The sequence below is a fragment of the Mirounga angustirostris genome, unplaced genomic scaffold (genome assembly GCF_029215605.1).
Source record: "Mirounga angustirostris isolate CCGP_5_RB_7025 unplaced genomic scaffold, mMirAng1.0.hap1 SCAF_8, whole genome shotgun sequence".
In the NCBI taxonomy this organism is placed as follows: Eukaryota; Metazoa; Chordata; class Mammalia; order Carnivora; family Phocidae; genus Mirounga; species Mirounga angustirostris.
The window spans coordinates 95,830,436-95,853,350 of NW_026991716.1; the positions used below are offsets into that span (position 1 = coordinate 95,830,436).

Consider the following 22,915-nt stretch of genomic DNA (forward strand, 5'->3'; position numbering starts at 1 on the left):
CTGCCCTAAGCGTCCACGACCTGGCGGTCCCAGGAAGTGACGTCACGCCCAAGTTCCGGTTCCGCCTGTTCCGGAACACTGGCGCGGAAGCGCGCCGTGCACGTGCGTTCCCGGGATTCGCGTTGCGGTAGCCATGGACGCTTTGGATCGAGTCATGTAAGTGCGCTGGGTCCCTTCTTTGGGGGACGTTAGAGAGTGGGACTCCTGTGGTGGGAAGGAGTGAAAAAGTCTCTGCTCCGCCTGGCTGCCCCTCGTTCCTCCCGCTCTTTGTCAGTTGGGCCTGCGGTGGGCCGATCTATCCAGTAGCTTGGGTCTCCCTCTGTTGGCGCCGCCCGCCGGGAGATGGAGAGCCAGGAAGCCCACTAGTGGGAGCTGCCAGGCGGTAGCACGGAGATGGCCGCTTTTATCTCGGCCAGTTAGAAACGTCCTGGGCTTCCCAAGAAGTGTGAGGGAATGAGTGGTCACCAGCACAAGGCCTCGGAATTTGACAGCTGTAGGTGACAGTCCGGGCGCGTTCTCAAAGCTTTGTGACTTTGGGCCATAAAATCCCCCTAAACCTCGGTTTACTTTGTAAAATAGCGTTCGTAATAATCGTACTTAGTAGAACTGTGAGGATTATTGGCGAGAATGTATGTAAAGCCTTTTTGCTACAGCACGTAGATATGTTGATTAGCTTTTTCTTTCTCGAGTTGATGTTTGTTTTAAATGCGTTCAGAAAATATTTATTGATCTCCTAAATAGTCCTGCTGTTATTTCTTGAGATTTGCCTGGTTAACATCCAACCAAAACAAGTTCTTCTTTTAGTCATTAATTCAGAGATTTTTGCGCATCTTCTATATATTCCTCCAGGTATGGGGATGGCGAAGATGAGTTAAGACTGCGATCTGATTGGGGGACAAACAGCTGATAAAATATATAAGACGTTATTTGCATTATTTGCTGGGTAGTGAGAAGTAACAAACCACATGGAATATAGAGTATAGAGCACTTTTATTTTTTTAGTTTAGACATACTAAATATTCTTGATTTAACAAACACGTATCTTTATCAAACAGCAAATGATTGGAAACTTTATATTGCTTAACATTTTATCTGGAGGAGAATTTTTAAACTCTGCGTGATAAATTGAGTGTGTGTATATTCTGTTTCTCTTTTCCTGCCCAAAGTGTCCATAGGACTGAAAGGAGGATGGAGGGTCATAGTTACTTAAGAGAGGAGGAATTCTTTCAGTAGATGGCAGAGAACTGTTGGAAAAGCAAGATATAGTGGAAGCAGAAGTGAAGCCCTTTTTCTGAACAGAAATGTATAAAAACATTCTACTCCTGCTGTCACATCATTTCCCTTCATATTTTGCAGAGTGATTGGTCTAGATGAGTTTTTTAATCTAGCTCATTTTGAAGATTGGCCTACTTGTAAGATGTGTGACCTTGGCCACATTACCTCCCTAGCCTCAGTTGCCTCATCTGTAAAATGAAGATAATAATTTTACCTGTGTTGTGGGATCTGGGTGAAGATAAACCTAATAGAGTGACTCTATAAAGTTGTCAGTCATTATTATCCCCCATTGGTAGCAATAATATTTGACTTTCTCAGCTGTGATGTTGGAGTGGGATAGTGTATACTTCCTACTAGGCATTGTGGTCTTAAACCTGGATGAAAGAGAGGCATTTAGTAGCCTCTCTGTGTTTAGTAACTGCCCACAGATTGGTCACTAGTTGGTGTGCAATTCTTTGTGTTAGGGTAAGTACTATTTGCTTTATTTAGACTGAAGAAAAAATAATGGAGTAAAAATAGCAACAGTATAAGCATTGAGTCTTTTTTTTTTTTTTTAAATAAAGGTTTCGGGGAAAAGCAGTAATAAAAGAATGTTGGGGATATATATTATCTCCCTAAAAAGTGAGATTTTGTTTAGTGGTAGAATCCTAACTGATAAATGTTATGTAATATCTGTTGGTTTTTAAGACTTTGCACGTTAGTCAAGTTTAGTTTTGTACTCTGAGGAAAACGTTTTAATTGTGTTAATTGAATTGTGGTTTTATGAACAGAAAGCCCAAAACGAAAAGAACCAAGAGATTCCTTGAGAAGAGAGAACCGAAACTCAGTGAAAATATTAAAAATGCTATGCTGATTAAAGGGGGAAATGCAAATTCAATGGTGACACAAGTACTTAAAGATGTGGTATGTATATATATACACGTAGTTTTTAATTTTTTTTTTTTAAAGATTTTATTTATTTGACAGAGAAAGAGACAGCGAAAGAGGGAACACAAGCAGGGAGAACAGCAGGCAGAGGGAGAAGCAGGCTCCCCGCCGAGCAGGGAGCCCAATGCTGGGCTCAATCCCAGGACCCTGGGACCATGACCTGAGCCAAACGCAGATGCTCAACGACTGAGCCACCCAGGCACCCCTATTTTTAAATTTTTTAAAAAGATTTTTAAGTAATCTCTGCACCCACCATGGGGCTCGAACTTACAACCCTGAGATCACAAGTTGCACACTCTACCTACTGAGCCAGACAGGCGTCCCTGCACTCTAATTTTTCAGATGTTATTGAAATTATTTTAGGAAACTTTCAGCATACTAGTTTAGGCTGCTGGAGAACTACATGGATAAACTTGCCTTGCCTTAAGAACTGCTAGTCTTAGAGAAAGGCTCAAGTTGGAGGTTATTTGCCTTGGCAAGACACTAACCACTGGTTTTCCTTGAAGCAACTACTGTAGTTCCCTTAGTAAATTTCAACTGGTTTCAATTACTAGAATTTGGTTTACTCGCATTTAAAGAACATATCTAGTTTGTAAAGTGAAATAACTGCATATTACTGTCTATTCCTTCAGCAATACCAAGTACTGTGCTAGGTGCTGAGGATTAATAGTTACATAAGACACATTTATCCCTTCAGTGAGCTTAATGAGGGAGACCGGCAAGTCAGAAATTATAGCACTGTGAATTAAGTGCTCTGCTGGAGGCATGTACAGGGTAGGATGGGAGGCAGAGTTAAAATCCCATAAGGGTAGCCACACACAGAGTGGGCTTCCCAGAGAAGATACTTAACTTCGTTTTGAAGGAGGAGTTAGAGCAATTAGGAGGAGAGGAAGAGGAGGAGAAAGTCTTCCAAGGCTGAGGAAAATACTTGTGCAAAAAACAAACAAACAAACAACAACAACAAAGAAGGGAATGTGAAGGAGCATGATGCATTTGGGGAACTGCAAGTAATTGGGGATGGCTAAAGGGAAAATGGGCTCTATGGAGCTAGAAGAACAGACAGGGATCAGATAACATGGAGTTTGAGCTTTGTTCTGAAAGCTCTAAGGAACCATTGAAAGATGGTTGGTGACAGATATGATCAGCTCCTTTAATCGGTTTGACCAGAGAAAATTGAGAGCAAATGTGGGAAACTAATTCAGCCATTGCTGTCAGGCAGGTAATAGTATCTGGAGTGTGGCATTGCAAGTGAAAATGAGAGATGATCAGAGAGACTAGATGTTGAGGGTGGAAGTGTCTGGGTTGGGTTCTTGATGAGTGATAATGCCAATTAGAGAATATACCAGGTGGAGCAGGTTTGGAGAGAGAAGTGGTATGTTCAGTTCAGGACCTGTAATGTAAGTGATGAAGATAAAAACTATGTTTTTTTCTACCTCTGTAGCCTGCTGTTTAGCCCAGTGTGTGGTACATGGTAGATGCTCAGTAAATGTTTAATCAGTGATTAGAAAGCATAGTCTATGGAGATACCTAGTTGGTGGTTGAATATTTAGGCCTTGAATACAACAGATAGGTTCTTTGACTTAAATCAACTAAGTAATTGAATAGACTTTTAAACTTGACTAAACTCTCTATGCTTGTTAAACACAATAGTTCAGATATCTGAATGTCTAATACATGTTCATCTTTCTGTCTCAGTGTCATTGTATTGGTAGGATACTGGCCCTGTATTTAAGTAAGCTCTAAGAATAGCACACTATTACACATTACTGTGGTAGTTAGCATTCATATTTATGATTCTTGAGTTGTCACTGTGGTAATGTGCATTACACCAAGGCAGGGAAACATTTGGTCAAGAATTATTAAAATTTTTAGTATTGAAGGGGTTCCTGGCTGGCTCTGTCGGAAGAGCATGTGACTCCTGATTTTGGGGTTGAAAGTTTGAGTCCCACGTTGGCTGTTGAGATTACTAAAACAAATAAACTTTAAAAAAGAAAAAAAAAGTTTAGTACTTAAAAAGATAGGTTTTACTACTAAATTTCCTTTGTTCATTAGCTCTGATTGTTGATGAATGATCATTTTTTGTTTCATTGTTTCCCTCATTTACCCCTTTTCCTAATGCAAGGGAATGCCTTAGGTCTTTGTTATTCCTTGTGGTAGAGCAGAACTGACCATACAGGTAATAAGTGATTATTAGTGAATGAGTAAGAAGTAAGAAAAAAATGAAAAGAGGGTTGAATGACAGGAATTTTTTAAAGGGCTGTGTTTAAACTCCTGAGTAGTGTATTCTGATTGCCATCACCGGGACACTTTCTCCGTTCTCTTATCTCCAGACAACATTATTTCAACTCTGACAGCCTTTTCTGATAGGATTTATTTTTTTGTTCTCTTCTGCTCTTCTTTCTACTCTCAAATAAATAGTTTGTCTGGAAAGAGTGGGATAGGTAGAATTTAAAGAAATGAAAGGAATCATTTAAGTTGGACAGATTTTTGAAAGGGCATAGAAACTTTAGATTAAGGAAGTGCAGTTTAAGTTAAGTTATTAAGCTTATGTTGCAGGTTTATATAAGTGATTAAAAGGGAGCCAAGCAGAAGACATCAGAATAGGATTCAGGGACCAGGTAATCTTGTATAATGACTGATACAATGCAATATAATTTTTGCTTCTGCTTTTCAGAATGTAATTTGTTTTGAAAGCTATAAATTTTGTTTTACAGTATGCACTGAAAAAACCGTATGGAGTTCTGTATAAAAAGTAAGTAATGATTTATTTTAGTTTAACTTATATTGTTCTATTATAAAAGTAGCAAACAGTTACTTTATGGGAGATTTAGAAAAGTATTTTGTTTAAAAAACATGATGGTTCCTTACATATAGCTATTAGTATTTTTATTTATTTTTTATTTTTTTAAAGATTTTATTTATTTATTTGAGACAGAGAGAATGAGAGAGAGAGAGAGAGCACATGAGAGGGGGGAAGGTCAGAGGGAGAAGCAGGCTCCCTGCCAAGCAGGGAGCCCGATGCAGGACTCGATCCAGGGACTCCAGGATCATGACCTGAGCCGAAGGCAGTCGCTTAACCAACTGAACCACCCAGGCGCCCAGCTATTAGTATTTTTAAAATTTATTTCTTTCCAGTTTGTGTTTTCATTTGTATTGAATACTTACATAGTTGTAATCTTAGCATATATATATTATTTTGAAATAATTACAGACATACAGAAAAGTTGCAGCAATTAGTAGATTTCTCATAACCTTCACCCAGCTTCTCTTAATGTTGCATCTTACATAACCATAGTATAGTTATCAGAAGTAAGAAATTAACATTGGTACAATAATGTTAACTAAACTGTAGACTTGATTTGGTTGTACCAGTTTTTCCAGTAATAGCCTTTTTCTCTTCCAGGATCCTACATTGCATTTAGTTGTCATGTCTCCTTACTCTCCCATTTGTGACAGTTCCCCAGTCTTTCCTTTTTTGATGACTTTGACACTTTCGATGAGTACTTGGTAATTATTTTGTAAAATGTCCGTCAGTTTGGATTTGTCTTAAGTTTCTCATGAACAGACTGAGCCTTATGCATTTTTGGCAAGAGTACCACTAAAGTGATGTGCTTTTCTCCGTAAATCATACCAGGGAGTACAGGATGTGTTACGCTGGTAGCATTAACCTCAGTTAAAGTGAGTCTGCTTGGTTTCTCCACTATAAATTTACTATTTTTCCCTTTGTAATTAATAAATGTTTGGAGGAAATACTTTGAGACTCTGCAAAAACTATGCAAATAATTCTCTTTCTCCTCACACTTTTTCTTACTCATTTTAGCATCCATCAGTGGATCTTGTCTACAGAGGTGATTACTCTGGTGTTCTTCTTCTTCTTCTTTTTTTTAAGATTTTATTTATTTATTTGAGACAGAGAGAATGAGAGACAGAGAGCATGAGAGGGAGGAGGGTCAGAGGGAGAAGCAGACTCCCTGCCGAGCAGGGAGCCCAATGCGGGACTCGATCCCGGGACTCCAGGATCATGACCTGAGCCGAAGGCAGTGGCTTAACCAACTGAGCCACCCAGGCGCCTTACTCTGGTGTTGTTCTAATGGTGGTTTTCTATCTCCCTCATTCCTTCTACATTTATTAATTGGAATTTTGTAAGGAAAATCTCTCCCTTCTCCTCTGTTGAATTACTCATTTATATTAGTGTGGACTTACGGATGTTTATTATATTCTTTGGAGTTATAATCCAATGCTGTCATTATTTTGTTGCTCCAATTCTACCTTTGGCCTTTGGGATCTTTTTCAGGTCGGCGCCTATGCTTTTCCAGCATGCTCCTTGTATTTGAGTACTTCCTTTCTGGTGCCACAAGATGCTCGACACTCATCTTTTATTTTTCCTTGCAACAGCCCTGCAATCAGCCCCTTCTCTGGGGAGCCTTGTTTCCATATATTGGAGACTGGTAATTTAGAAACAAAGATCTGGGCACTAAGTATGCTCTGTTGCTCTGGAGTGTCATTGTCTCTAGATCCCCTCAGCAGACAGAGCTTGAAAATATGTGTTATGCATATTAACCTGTGCATACATGCATATCTAAATTTATATTTATGTATTTTAAAGACTGAGTTCATATCGATACTTCCTAAAAAATCATGCGTTCATACTAATACTTCCAATTCCAGCCCAATGCCACAGACTTCATTCCAGCCTTTCTTCTTTCCGTGTAACTTTTTTCTTCTGACAGTAAGAAACCTGGCTTTCATTATTGATAATATACATATTTATTTATTTGTATAATTCTAGTACATACATAGTGTCAGAATTTCCAACCCTATAAGCAACAAACTAACTAGCGTGTAGAATGTGTATATAGTTCTTTGTGTCTTTAGCTTTAGAGTATCCAGTTCAAATACTGTTTCCCAATGGAACATAGGTTTTTTCTGCCTCTTTAATGTGATTGTGTTATTCCTTTAAACTACAATTGGGGTCATTTATTACAGTTTGTATTCTGTTTTGGGTTTTTCTCCACATCCTGGTGGTGGTTTTAATTTATGTATGTAAAATTTACTCTTTGTGGTGTACAGTTTTATGGGTTTTGAAAAATGCATTGAACTGTGTCTGCCACTACAGTTCATGATACAGAAACAGTTCCATCATCCTGAAAATGTCTTTGTGCAGTGCGCTCTTGTAGGCCATCCCTCCCCCACCCCTTTAGCCATCGAACTGTTTTCCATCCTTATAGTTTTTCCTTTTCCCGAATGTCACATAAATGGCATCATACAACAGATAGCCTTTGGAGTCTATTTTCTTGCATTAACAAAATGTCTAAAAATTATCTGTGTTGTTGCCATACATTAAATTTTATATCAAGCCTTTTTCATTTATATTGTAAACACTTTTCTATTGATAGGTGATCCTTTAGGTATTATTTTCATTGCCAGTATAATGCCTATTAAATGGTTATACTAAAATTTACTTGTAACTTAATTTGGGGGAATTTAGGTTTTTCTGTTTTGCCATTCTTATAAATAATGCTAAAATGGCCATTTTTACACAAATGAGTTATTCTTTTGAATTAGTTCCTACGTGAAATTCCTAGACATGAGATTACTGGGTACAGCTTCATACCCAATAGGGCAAATTAATTATATTGCTTTTTGAAAAGATTGTCCTTTTGACAGAGTGTAATATATAAGTTCTATGGGCCATTACCTACTTTTGGTTTATATTTTTAAGCTAAGAAGTGAAAAACATACTTTGTTTAATTTGCATTTTCTGTGTTTCCAACAGGTCATATTAGCTTATTGTGAATTATAGCTAGCTGTTAATCATAAATGCTGCAATAATTTTTCTTGGTTTGTTTGCCTTGCGCATTGTTAAAAATAATACTCTTTTTACTGATTATAAAAGTAATACATATTTCTCTTAGATAATCGGGATAATGGAATAAGTAATCACTCATAGCACTATGTACATTCTGACATATTTTTTCCCTGTATATTTTCTTTCTTTCTTTTTTTGAGTATAGTTGACACACAATGTTACATTAGTTTCAAGTGTAAAACATAGTGATTTGTTAAGTCTATACATTATGCTATGCTCACTAAAAGTGTAGTTATCATCTGTCACTATTATGATATTGACTATATTCTTTATACTGTATCTTTTATTCCCATGACTTATTGATTCCATAACTGGAAGCCTGTATCTCCCACTCCCCTTCACCCATTTTCATATCTGAACAGACATTTTCATATCTGTACATTTATTCTTTTTTTAAAGATTTATTTATTTTACGGAGAGAGCACATGTGTGAACAGGGGGGAGGGGGAGAGAGAGAGAATCCTCAAGCAGACTCCCCAGTAATTACAGAGCCCAAGGTGGGGATTAATCCCAGGACCCTGAGATTATGACCTGAGCTGAAATCAAGAGTTGGCTGTTCAACCAACTGAGCCACCCAGGAGTCCCTATTTTATTCTTTAAGCAAAATTGAGATCATGTTGTATATAGATTTTGCTTCATAAAAATTATGAACTATTTTATAGAAACTTCATTTACATAATTAGAAATCAGAAATTATAAGTGAAAATATAAACACTCTTCCCAGAACAACCACCTCTCATTAGTTTCTTACATATTTTACCAGAATTTGTCAATGCATTTTTTTTTTTTTAAGATTTTATTTATTTATTTGACAGAGAGACACAGCGAGAGAGGGAACACAAGCAGGGGGAGTGGGAGAGGGAGAAGCAGGCTTCCCGCTGAGCAGGGAGCCCGACACGGGGCTCAATCCCAGGACCCTGGGATCATGACCTGAGCCGAAGGCAGACGCTTAACGACTGAGCCACCCAGGTGCCCCTCGATGCATATTTAGGCAAAGAAAAATATTTATTTGTATTTCTTTCCCTTTTACATGAAAGATAACATGTTTTACCCACTCCTTCTCCAGCTCTACTACTAATTTTCCTAGTCCAATGCACCATTTTTTTCTTTCCCTTCTGGATTACTGCAATAGCTTCTTACTAACTCTTTTCATTCTTGCCATACTACATTGCATTCTCACATAGTAGACAGACAGTCCTTTAAAAAGAAAATTTTAGGGGCGCCTGGGTGGCTCAGTCGGTTAAGCGTCTGCCTTCGGCTCAGGTCATGATCTCAGGGTCCTGGGATCAAGCCCTACATCGGGCTCCCTCCTCAGTGGGGAGTCTGCTTCTCCCTCTCCCTCTGCCTGCCGCTCTCCCTGCTTGTGCTCTCTCTCTCTCTCTCAGTCAAATAAATAAATAAAATCTTAAAAATATTTATATAAAAAAATAAAAGAAAAAAATTTTAGGGGCACCTGGTTGGCTTAGTTTGTGAAACAGCTGCCTTCGGCTCAGCTCATGATCCCAGGGTCCTGGGATCGAGCCCCACATTGGGCTCCTTGCTCAATGGGGAGTCTGCTTCTCCCTTGCCCCGCCCCCTGCTTGTGCTCTCTCTCTCTCAAATAAATGAATAAAATCTTTAAAAATAAATAAATAAAAAGAAAATTTTAGTCTGATCTTATCACTCCTGCCTGAAACTCTTCAATGCTTCCTGTTACTTTATTAATATCTACATTCCTTATCTTGATCAACAAGGCCCTACATAATCTGGGCCATGTCTTCATCTTTGGCCTTATGCCCCACCATTTTCCCTTTGCACACTAAGCTTCAGTGACACTTGCCTTCTTTCCATTTCTTGAATAGTCTAAGCTTGTTTCCATCTCAGATCTTTGCTTATTCTGTTCCTTCTTCCTAGAATACTCTTAGCTTCAAAACTTTTCAATGGCTTATTGCTTATCTCTCAGATCTCAGCTCAAATAGTCATTTTCTACTCTTCATACTAACAGAATACCCTATTTTATTTTTGTCACTACAGTTACTTTTAAAATTTTTATTTTTTCACTAGAATGTAGGCTCCATGAAAGCGAGGGTCTGATTTGTTTTCCAGGATCCTTAGCTCTTACAACAGTGCCTGGTACGTAACAGGCACTAAATACATATTTGAATGAATGAATATCCCTCCAGCTTTATTTTTGATCATCTGAATATAAAATTATCTTTATTTAATATATTACTTAATTGTTATGGGTGAATTGCTATTAAGGTTATTAAAATTAAGGTCACCTGTTAAAATATTCTTAGGAAAAACATTACAAGACCATTTGAGGATCAGACATCGTTGGTGAGTACAAGAATTTTTTTTTTTTTAAGATTTTATTTATTTATTTGACAGAGAGCGAGAGAGCACAAGCAGGGGGAGCAGCAGAGGGAAAGGGAGAAGCAGACTTCCCGCTGAGCAGGGAGCCCTACGTGGGGCTTGATCCCAGGACCCTAGGACCACAACCTGAGCTGAAGGCAGACACTAAGCGATGGAACCACCCAGGCACCCTGAATCTTTTTTTTTTTCAAAGTTTATTTATTTTAGAGAGAGAGAGCATGCATGTGGTGAGGGGAGGGGCAAAGGAAGAGGGGAGAGAATCTCAAGCAGACTCCGTGCTGTGTGTGGAGCCCAACATGGGGCTTGATCCTAGGACCCTGAGATCACTACCTGAGCTGAAACTAAGAGTCGGTCGCTTAACTGACTTTGTCAACCAGGCACCCCAAGCCTCTTTCTGATTTAAGAGAGCATGTAAATGATTATTCAGACTAATCACTGCTCCTTTAGTATTCCTAATTTGTGATGTTTCTGAATTAGAAATCATCCTATATGAGGGAATTTTAATGTAAATTGGAGGGGAAATAGACATTTATTTATTATTTTGAAATAAGACTTTCATACTTTCAAAAATATGACTATAGATCTTATATTTTACTTTGCCAGTATTATTCACTGCTTGTAAGTATATCGACAGAATTTTTATTTTTTATTTTTTTAAAAGATTTTATTTATTTATTTGACAGAGAGATAGACAGAAGAGCATAAGCAGAGGGAGTGGCAGAGGGAGAGGGAGAAGCAGGCTCTGCACTGAGCAGGGAACCTGATGCGGGACTCGATCCCAGGACCCTGAGATCATGACCTGAGCCAAAGGCAGACGCTTAACCATCTGAGCCACCCAGGCGCCCTATCGACAGAATTTTTAAAAGTTGAATTATATTTTATGTGCATAATTAATAATTATCAAAAGGAAGCTTGTTACAGGTCTATTTTTATAAAGCAAGTTTGATTTTTAAAAATTTGACTTATTTCTTTGGATATTTTTAGAACAAGGAATGCTACGTGAATTATTGCTAACAATTGTCAGTTGCTTTACTAATCAAATTCCTATTTGAGTGTATTGGCAACCAAACTAAATGAAAAAGACTAGTGAATAAAATCAGAAGCTAAAGGATGGTATATAATAAATGGTGAATGATGAATGGACTTTGGGTATGTGATGATACTGCTTTCTTTCTAAAGAAAACCTTAAAAGAATAAGTGGTTTAAACTAAATTGACTTAAAAAAAGTCAGAATGGGGGACGCCTGGCTGGCTCAGTCAGTAGAGTGTGTGACTCTTGATCTCTGGGTTGTGAGTTTAAGCCTCACATGGGGCATAGAGCTTACTTAAAAAAAAAAAAAAAAGATTAAAAGATACTGAAAAAAAAATCAGAATGGGATCATGTTCTCTTGAGGGGAACACCATTACTTGTTTTTCCTTTTAGTTAGTGAATTTATTTATTTTTTAAAGATTTATTTATTTATTTATTTATTTATTTTTTAAGAGATTTTATTTATTCATTCGACAGAGAGACACAGAGAGAGAGGGAACACAAGCGGGGAAGTGGGAGAGGGAGAAGCAGGCTTCCCACAGAGCAGGGAGCCCGATGCGGGGCTCGATCCCAGGACCCTGGGATCACGACCTGAGCCGAAGGCAGACGCCTAACCGACTGAGCCACTCAGGCGCCCCAAGATTTATTTATTTTAGAGAGTGAAAGAGAACATGCACATGCGTGCACATGAGCAGGGGGAAGAGCAGAGGGAGAGGGAGAGAATCCTTAAGCAGACTCCCCGCTGAGTGTGCAGATCCTGACATGAGGCTCGATTCCAGGACCCTAAGATCATGATCTGAGCTGAAATCAAGACTCAGATGTTTAACTGACTGAGCCATCCAGGCGCCCCTAGTTAGCGAATTTAAAAGAAAGAACTTTTGAATAGAATCTCAGTAATTAATTAGAAGACTAAAAATGAACATTTTCTCCTAATGAAGCAACTGACTGCATTGAAAATGATATTAAGAAAAATCAATATTCAGGGTTTAAAAATATTTTTTTAAAGATTTTATTTATTTGAGAGAGAGAGGGAGGGAAAGAGAGAGAGCATGAGCAGGGGGAGGGGCAGATGGAGAAGCAGACTCCCCACTGAGCAAGAAGCCTGATGTGGGGCTTGATCCCAGGACCCTGGAATCATGACCTGAGCCGAAGGCAGACACTTAACGAACTGAGCCATGCAGATGCCCCTTTAAAAAATTTTTAAAAAAAGATTTTATTTGAGAGGGAGAGAGACAACGAGGAGTGGGGTGGGGAGATATGCTGAGGGAGAAGCAGGTTCCCCATTGAGCAGGGAGCCTGATGTAGAGCCCGACCCCAGGACCCTGGGACCGTGACCTGAGCCAAAGGCAGATGCTCAACCAACTGAGCCACCTAGGCATCCCAATATTCAGTTTTTTACAAAATTACTTTCATTATAGTCTTGGGTTTTTCACAGTCATTGTTGAAGAGATTGTGAAATTGAAAATAAGGGCTCTAATCCAAAATTCTTTCTCTTTCATATACTGCTTATCAAGGGCTTGCTTTGTTTTGGCACCATGATGCTTTTGGTTGAGTGACCACTTTGTAGCAGTGTTGTGATGTAGAATCTGTAGCATTCTGTACTTCTTTTTCTTTTCTTTTTTTTTTTAAAGATTTTATTTATTTATTTGAGAGAGAGAATGAGATAGAGAGAGAGAGCATGAGAAGGGGGAGGGTCAGAGGGAGAAGCAAACTCCCTGCTGAGCAGGGAGCCCGATGCGGGACTCGATCCCGGGACTCCAGGATCATGACCTGAGCCGAAGGCAGTGGCTTAACCAACTGAGCCACCCAGGCACCCCTTCTTTTTCTTTTTTTAAGATTTTATTCATTTGATAGAGCACAAGCAAGGGGAGGGGGTGGCAGAGGGTGAGGGAGAACTCCCTGCTGGGCAGAGAGCCTGATGCAGGGCCGCATCCCAGGACCCTGAGCCGAAGGCAGACGCTTAACTGACTGAGCCACCAGGAGCCCCTCTGTACTTCTTTGTCAATCTCGTTTTGATATGACAGTTTTTCTTACATTTGAAATTGTGACTTTCCTCTCTTTGATATCCCACCTCCAGAGATAGGAGATACTTCATTGGATGGAGAAAATCTCAGACTACTAAAGCTCACAATAGTTGTGGAAACAGTGGTCATGTTGGAAATGTGGTTGAATTCCTTCTCCTGACCATGTATCCCTCCAGTAGCACTTCTTTTTTTTTTTTCAGTAGCACATTTCTTACAATTTTGGAACTGTGCTTTAGAACAAGAGTTGGCAAATATACCTCCTGTGGGTCAAATCCCTGTTTCTGTGAGAGCCATAAAGAATGGTTTTTGTATTTTTAAAGGGTTTCTTTATAAAAGCATGTAAAAGGCCTAAAAATATTTACTATTTGGCCTTTTGCAGATAATTTGACTATGCTTGCTCTAGAATTTTAACAAAAAGTGGACTTTTTATGGAGAAGAACAGTAGAGATGAGTACTATATATGTATGTGAAAGGTAGTTCATGAATAGCTTCGGGGTGTTAGTCATAGTAAGAGAATGTAAAAAGAAAAACATTTTAAGAAAGCATTTTCATTTATTTGGAATTTATTTGGACACTTAAGAAACTTTTTTTTTTTTTTAAGTAGGCTCCATACCCACACCCTGCTAAGCACAGAGCTTGACACGAGATCATGACCTGAGCTGAAATCAAGAGTTGGAGGCTTAGGGCCTCCTGGGTGGCTCAGTTGGTTAAGCAGCTGCTGCCTTTGGCTCAGGTCATGATCTTGGGGTCCTGGGATTGAGCCCCGCGTTGGGCTTTGGTCTTAGCAGGGAGTCTGCTTCTCCCTCTCCTTCTGCCCCTGCCCCCTGCTTGTGCTCTCGCGCTCTCTCTCTCAAATAAATAAATAAATCCTAAAAAAACAACAGTTGCAGGCTTAACCGACTGAGCCACCCAGGTGCCCCTGTTCATGTGTATTTTAAATGCATGGTAAGATGTACCATTGACGGTAGCCGTAACGTCTAATGAGTAAAGGCATTTGTTCAGCAAATGAAATACCTAGTGTGCGGTTTCAAAACTGCATTGGTGAGAATAAATAGTCTCATTTTATTTATTAACTTAAACTTTTCAACATATTTTTAGTCTTAAACTTATTTCTTATCCCTAGGTACCCCAAATCAGAAAAATTGAAGTAAAAAGCTAGAAATAAAGTCCCTTTCCTCTGTTTATTCCTGTCTAGTTCATTAAGTATTCATTACTTTTTTTAAAGTTCAGAGGTGTGATTCTTAAAGTTCTTATATTAATGCACTAATTAGAGTTTTTTTGGTTTTATAGGAATTCTTTTCAAAGAAGTCAGATTGTTCTTTATTTATGTTTGGCTCCCATAATAAGAAGCGGCCAAATAATCTAGTAATAGGTAAATATTATTTACTTTCTTTTTTTTTTTTTAAGATTTTATTTATTTGTTTGAGTGAGTGAGTGAGCGAGAGAGAGAGAGAGAGAAGGAGCAGGGGGAGGGGCAAAGGGAGAGGGAGAAGCAGACTCCCTGCTGAGCAGGGACCCTGATGTGGGGCTCGATCCTGGGACTCCGGTATCATGACCCAAGCCAAAAGCAGATTCTTAACCAGCTGAGCCACCCACATGCCCCTATCACTTACTTTCTAATATTGTTATTTACAGAGTCAGTTTTGTGACTCAGATTAATTGATGTGTTGAGGATTCAGGAGTAACAAGTAATCTCTAAGCTAGTTTTTTAAAATTTTCCTTGTGACTTTTTGAATAAAAGTTTTTATCTACCAGATTGCAAGTAAACAATAGGCATGTAAATATTACTTTACCTAAATAAAGTTGCAGCTACTTTCCTGATATAAAATATATGTACCTTAAATCTGTGTTAGAGAAAAAAACACAAAGTAGCATACCTACCCACATAAATGAACCCCTCCCTGGTAAGTTTTGCACTTGGTCTGGCATGGTCACTGGTGTAGGCAAGCCCTTTTCCTTCTGTGGGCCTTTATTTACTCTTACATAAAATCAGGGAGTTTGGCTCAGTAATTTCCAAGATTCTTTCAGGCCAAGATTGTAACAGTCTATTCTAGATAGAGTTGAAAGTTTAAGAAAGAGGGGATGTGTTTGGTGGGGTGTGAGGGGAAAAAAGAGGCAGAGACTAACATTTTGAACATGCAGATTAAGTGGGTACATATAAGGTGGCTGTTTGGGAAAAATAAATGTTTAAAAGAAAATGTGTTCCTTCTAGGTCGTATGTATGACTACCATGTGCTGGATATGATTGAATTGGGTATCGAGAAGTTTGTCTCTCTAAAAGATATTAAGGTAAGCTACTCAGCATAAAAATACAAGGCATTTTGTAATATTGCTCTTGGGCAATAGTGACATCTTGTGGTGAAGACTACTGTTACAGTTTTGTACCTTGAAAGAAAGAACTTTATTTTTATCCTAGTGTGCTGAGATAAAAGCAAATTTCATTTTATCTTTACTTTAAAAAGAAGTATTTATTTACAGCATATAACACATATGTGGATCTTCTGGCAGTTAGACTTCAGAGCGATTATTAACTCTTGTCTGGGCCCATCCCTCTGAATTGTCACAGCACCTATTTTATGGAACCTCAGAAATACCAAAGTTTTCTTTTCTTTTTAAGATTTTATTTATTTAGGGGCGCCTGGGTGGCTCAGTCGGTTAAGCGTCTACCTTCAGCTCAGGTCATGATCCCAGGACTCTGGGATCAAGCCCCACATCAGGTTCCCTGCTCCACGGGAAGCCTGCTTCTCCCTCTCCCACTCCCCCTGCTTGTGTTCCCTCTCTCTCTGTGTCTCTCTCTGTCAAATAAATAAATAAAATCTTTAAAAAAAAAAAAGATTGTATTTATTTATTTGAGAGAGAGAGAGTGAGTGAGAGAGAGAGAGAGTACAAGCGGTGGTGGGGGGTGAGGGGAGAGGCAGAGGGAAAAGCAGACTCCCTGCTGAGCAGGGAGCCCAACATGGGGCTTGATCCCAGGACCCTGTAATCATGATCTGAGCCAAAGGCAGACATTTAACCAACTGAGCCACCCAGGCGCCCCAATACCAGAGTTTTCAAAGTGAACCCTGTTTTGTTTTTTTTTTAAGATTTTATTTATTTATTTGACAGAGAGAGAGACAGCGAGAGAGGGAACACAAGCAGGGGGAGTGGGAGAGGGCGAAGCAGGCTTCCCCCTGAGCAGGGAGCCCGATGTGGGGCTTGATCCCGGGACGCTGGGATCATGACCTGAGCTGAAGGCAGATGCTTAACGACTAAGCCACCCAGGCGCCCTAAAGTGAACTCTGTTCTAAACCTAGGATGCTTTAGCTGATCCTACAATATTTAGGCTGCTGGCCACCAAAATGCTAGTTCAGTCCTTTCCTTCAGGACTTGCATCTTTGAGTCTCCTTTGTTTAAATGGTATAAAATAGAAAGTAGTAAATAGTCTTAGAAAGGCAAGAAAACTGTGCTAATTCAGTTCCTGGGTCCAAACTGGGCTTCTACTCCTTCAGAATTCTGCTTCTGGCTTAATCTGTTCCATCAAATATTCCATCAAATAGTTATTTTATTTAGACTTCATAGCTACCCTGTGTAAGGCTGAAATTACTTTCCCTGTTGTGTAGAGTTGGAGATCAAGGCCCAGAGGAATTCTGTTGGTGACCTGGAGTCATACATATAGTGAATGGTATAACCATGAACATTGAAAGAATGAATATTGAAGTTTGTAATGGAAAGTTACATAATTGTTCTTAGTTTATGGGTCTTTGAGGGTCATGGTATAGTTGAAAGAATTGTAAAATATATAATGACTCCTTTTCCTAGTCTCCCCTAAAAAGAGAACATGCCTTCCAAGTTTTCTGGGGTTTGAAAAAGCCTCTTACCAGATCCTGACTTAGCTTTAGCATCTTCTTCAGGTACAAGGTAGAACAGTGGCCTGAGATTGGATTTAGAGGCAGAACATTTGGGTTGAAGGCCTGTGTTGGCCATTTAGATGACTTGTGACATGACAAGTCAGTTACTTCCTTGACCTTCAATTGCAATCAAATATTAAAAAGGTATAATAATACCAGGGGCGCCTGGGTGGCTTAGTTGGTCAGCATCTGACTCTTGATCTCTGCTCAGGTCATGATCTGAGAATTATGAGATCAAGCCTTATCGGGCTCTGTGCTCAGCAAGGAGTCTGCTTGAGATCCTCTCCCTCTGCCTCTCCCCCTGCTCTCACTTTCCCCTTCTCTCAAATATATAAATAAATCTTTAAGAAAAATAAATAGGTATTCAAATGAGATAATATATGTGAAAATACTAGTTAGTGAAGATAATATTTTAGAAGGTGTTTAGGAAAGTGTATAAACTGTGATGCTTTATTATGGTGGAAGCTCATCTTATTACAGTTTGTCTTTTAGGACAGTGCATGAATCCTTGGAGATGAGCAGCATATCCCCATTTTACCTTCACCACTGCTGCTACTTGGTCAGCAGTTAGTGGGTGTGAACACTGGCCGATGCGAGCATGCCAACCCCTCCACTCTTTGCATTTCACTTCCTAAGCAAAGGAGTACTTCCGTTACTGTGTAGCTTCTATACCAGACCACAAAACCATTATTGTCAGATCTCATTCTAAACAAGAACCATTTAAATTGAATACTAAATTTTCACTCATGGAGCATATCCATTAACTCTTAAAGCCACTAATTGATGATGGTATGCTTACATTGGCAGTTCCTACATAGACTATTTTTTTTTAAGTTTTAAAAAAAATTTTATTTATTAATTTAATTTATTTATTCGAGAGAGTGAGAATATGAGCAGTGGGGAGGGGGAGAGGGAGAAGCAGGCTTCCCGCTGAGCAGGGAGCTGGACGTGGGGCTCAAACCCAGGACCCTGGGATCATGACTTCCTGAGTGAAAGGCAGACGCTCAACTGACTGAGCCACCCAGGCGCCCCCCACCCCCCCCACAGACTATTAACCGGACCTTACTTTTACTTCATTATTCCATTATAGCCTTCTATTTTTAATTTGTTTTGGAATTGCATGTTTGTTATACTTTCTTTTCATATTTATTTCCTTTTTACATCTACTTCTTTATTTTTAAGACTTTTTCACCAGTATTTCTTTTCTCACTTGCCTACCTTTATTACCAAGCCAAGCCTCATCCTTTTGTTTACTCTCAAGCAACAGGTGATTCGATTCTACCAGGAAATTGAGTGATTATTGTAGGAGTCTATTTTCTAAGATGTGGCCAAACTTCTAGGGATGGTTATTTTATGTAAAATAAGCCTTAATGAATGAGATGATTAAAATTTAAGGCTAGTTGGTTTTATTTTAGATAGGATAAGATACATTGCAGTTGCCTGGGGATATTTTGTATGGGAAGTTTGTATATGATTTGTAAGAATTTTTTCCCTTTGTTTAAAAACAAAATGAAATAAAACTTAATTCAGGGGCCCCTGAGTAGTGCAGTATTAAGCGTCCAACTCTTGGTTTCAGCTCAGGTTATAATCTCTCAGGATCATAAGATTGAGCCCTGCATTGGGCTCTGTACTCAGCGCAGAGTCTGCTAAAGTGTCTCTCCCCCTTTGCCCCTCTCTGGGCTCACGTTCTTTCTCTCTGCTCTCTTTCTCAAATAAATAAATCTTAAAAAAAAAAAAAATTCAGAAGGTTAGTTCAAGGATGTCACATAATTATGATGTTTTAGTATACTATAATCGTAGTACTTACATAGTATTTGAATTTTTAGTGTCTTACACTATTCAAATAAAGCTCATCTGTTGTAGTTTCTTCTAGTTCTGGGTTTTCACATTGTGAAAAATATCAGTGATCTAAATGTTAAGTACTGTTTCATATAACTTGTTCAGTTACATATCTTTTTAAAGATTTTATTTATTTATTTATTTGAGATATAGAGCTAGAGTGAGCGAATGAGAGACAGCATGAGCAGGAGGGGGAAGGGGCAGAAGGAGAGGGAAAAGCAGGCTCTCTGCTGAGTGGGGAGCCCGACATGGGCTCCATCCCAGGACCCTGGGATCATAACCTGAACAGAAGGCAGATGCTTAACCTACTGAGCTCCCCAGGCGCCCCCTCGTTCAGTTGTATTTTTATGATGTGTATACCGGGTCATGACTTAACGTTATTTTTTTTATTACTATGCATTGTGGTCAGGATATTGCATCACTTTCTCCTACCTTCTGTATACTTAAACAGCCCCCATAGACATAGGGGTAGAAGTAGCAGGGTCAGGTCGGCACAGACAGTAAGTGGAAGAGTCATTGGGTCTGGTAGGTCCCTTCAGGCCCTAGATCACGCAGACAGATCTTAGGCACACCTCCTAAGTATAGACAGTTAAGGTTCAGAGTTTGGAAGCAGAGAGTGTCAACAAAAGTGGTCATGGTGAACAGGGAAGCAACGTGACCTCTGGTCCTAGGGCACAGGATGTTTGTTTTCTTGTCCAGTTTTGTTTGTTTGTTTATTTCTAGATTTGTACAGTCCTTGATTGGAACCAGAATAGAGGTGCTAGAATCAACGGAAAGCTCAGACTAACACCCGTTTGCCTTCAGAAATTAATCATTCAGTTAAAGAATTTTTTTGTTAGATTTTTTCTTCTTTTATTTTTGTGGCTTTTAAAGATTCTTATTGTTGACATCATGTTATTCTTTGTATAAAAAAAATCTAGGGCGCCTGGGTGGCTCAGTTGGTTAAGCGACTGCCTTCGGCTCAGGTCATGATCCCAGGGTCCTGGGATCGAGTCCCACATCGGGCTCCCGGCTCAGCAGGAAGCCTGCTTCTCCCTCTCCCACTCCCCCTGCTTGTGTTCCTGCTCTCGCTGTCTCTGTCTCTGTTAAATAAACAAATAAAAAAATCTTTAAAAAAAAAAAATCTAAAACAGGACAAAATACTTTTATAGTAAGAGCTTCAATCATGCCGAGTAAGGTTTGCTCATACTTTCTATAGCTTGTATAAAATTCTGTTGCTTCTCATGTGAATATTTAGTTGGTAGTTTTTTGGGGTTTTTTTTAAGATTTTTTATTTATTTGATAGAGACACAGCGAGAGAGGGAACATAAGCAGGGGGGAGTGGGAGAGGGAGAACCAGGCTTCCCACGGAGCAGGGAGCTTGGTGTGGGGCTCGATCCCAGGACCCTGGGATCATGACCTGAGCCGAAGGCAGATGCTTAACGACTGAGCCACCCAGGCGCCCCTGTTTAGTTGGTAGTTTAGATTAGCTTTCATTTAAAAATACTGTTTATTAAAGATTTTTAATAATTTATTTGAGAGAGCAAGTGAGAGAGAGAGAGAAGCATGCATGCATGCACCAAGAGGGAGGAGGGGCAGAGGGAGAGGGAGAAGCAGACTCCCCGCTGAGCCCGACGTGGGGCTCAATCCCAGGACCCCAGGATCATGACCTCAGCTGCTTAACAGACTGAGCCACCCAAGCACCCCTAAAATACTGTTTATGTGATACAGTAGGTAAAGGTACAGTGGTAGTAAATAATTCAAAGAAATTAACTTTGTTTAGACTCTGAGATGCTGGCTGTTAAAGGGCTATGTATGTTTAGCAGCAATTTTAGTTTTTTATTTTATTCTTTGAATCATTCTTTGACCACTTATTTGACAATGTGAGGGAATGAAACAAAAAGCTGTATTTTAATTTAAAAGTTGCAACTGTAGTTTTAAGTCTTAATTTTTTTTTTTTTTTAAGATTTTATTTATCTGAGAGACAGAGAGTTCATGAGCAGTGGGTAGGGGTAGAGCAGTGGGTAGGGGTAGAGGGAGAAGCAGACTCCCCACCGAGCAGGGAGCCCAATGTGGGACTCCATCCCAGGACCCTGGGATCATGACCTGAGCTGAAGGCAGATGATTAACTGACTGAGCCACCCAGGCACCCCAAGTCTTTAGATTTTAATCAATATTCATAAACATAGTTTTAGGACAGTCAAAATATGAGAACTAATCACTGTATGTAAGTATTGACTACTTTAAAACCAGCTTATAAATGGTTTAGAATTGATAATTATATCATTATAATTTTTTTTCCATTTCATAGAATAGTAAATGTCCCGAGGGAACAAAACCCATGTTAATATTTGCTGGTGATGATTTTGATGTAACAGAAGACTACAGAAGGCTAAAAAGTCTTCTTATTGGTAAGCATTTTAATACTTATTATCCCCAGGATAGGGGAGGTAGGCAATCTAGGACTGTCATTGATGACACTTTGCCACTTCACTGTAGGTACACAGCTTTTTCTTTTTGATCTCTTTTTTTCCCCCTTTTCATTTTTTGTTTTATTCCCCACTAGCAGGGGAGAGGTTAAGGGATGCTGTATTGCATAGACCATTATTATTTTTTGATGCTATAGTAACTTCAGTATCAACCTATTTATAAAGCATTTATACTTTATAAAATGCTTACACCCATTTCCTGTCATTGGCATCATTAAATTTAGAAAATTGAAAAGTTAAGTTTTCAAGATTGTTATACATCATCAGCTTCGAACTCAAAAATCTCTATTAATTTTTCTTAGGCGGATGTGCAAGGCTTTTTACACTATAACCCCTTATAACTTGTTTTGTTTTTTATCTCTCACTTTCCTCCCTCTTTTCCATTAAAAAAGTGGTTTATTGAAAATATATCATGCACTTTCCTATTGTCTTCTGATTTCATTCTTATTTACCTAGTTTCTTTCATTCTTGCAAGTTTTAGATCAAGTTTCTTCCCCAGGAAACCTTCAGTGACTTCCCAGCTCCTTTTATCTCATTATCGTTGTCATCCTAAGTGCCAAGCATGTACTAAGTACTTTATATCTATTGCTTTATTCTCACGACCTTGTAAAATTGTCTTACAGATGACTTATTCTTAGTGAACTACATTAGTTCCTAATGATTTATGTAATGACTACATCTTTTCCTTTGTGTTCACAAGTCACCTTCTTGAAATCCAGTATACAGTTATTGTCATTATCTGGGATTGATGTTAAATTTACCTATTTTAAATCACTTTTTCTCCCCTTTTTTGAAAAGCTGGTGTTATTGTTCTCTGTAATTTCTTAAAGGTTGCTAATATTAATCCTACTTAATATTTTGTGATCACTTTATTTTTATTTTTATTTTTATTTTTTTTAAAGATTTTATTTATTTGAGAGAGAGAGAGAATGAGAGAGAACACATGAGAGGGGGGAGGGTCAGAGGGAGAAGCAAACTCCCTGCTGAGCAGGGAGCCCGATGCGGGACTCGATCCAGGGACTTCAGGATCATGACCTGAGCCGAAGGCAGTCGCTTAACCAACTGAGCCACCCAGGCGCCCTTGTGATCACTTTTGCCGGCTCTTTTCTAACTTTGGAAAGTAATTTAGTTCATCCCTAGAGATATAAACTCTTCTGATACACAGCAGCATTTTTTCAAGTTTAAGTAATTTATTCCATCTGAGCTTTCCTTGCACCATTCTTTTTTTTTTTTAAAGATTTT

The 22,915-nt window shown here is 39.0% G+C and overlaps 1 protein-coding gene across 2 annotated transcripts in view; it reads left to right on the top strand.

Moving 5' to 3' along the window:
- Window positions 1-22,915, top strand: part of RPF2 (ribosome production factor 2 homolog) — a 38,712-nt gene continuing 15,797 nt past the window's right edge. Inside the window, exons 1-7 of one of the 2 annotated variants that reach the window (XM_045865324.3) lie at window positions 1-156; window positions 2,046-2,178; window positions 4,917-4,954; window positions 10,351-10,390; window positions 14,770-14,851; window positions 15,692-15,768; window positions 21,496-21,595. In XM_045865324.3, coding sequence (XP_045721280.1) covers window positions 134-156; window positions 2,046-2,178; window positions 4,917-4,954; window positions 10,351-10,390; window positions 14,770-14,851; window positions 15,692-15,768; window positions 21,496-21,595 — 493 coding nt within the window. In that variant the 5' untranslated portion in view covers window positions 1-133. The remainder of the gene's footprint in view (window positions 157-2,045; window positions 2,179-4,916; window positions 4,955-10,350; window positions 10,391-14,769; window positions 14,852-15,691; window positions 15,769-21,495; window positions 21,596-22,915) is intronic. The other variant, XM_064597997.1, reaches the window with a different exon arrangement.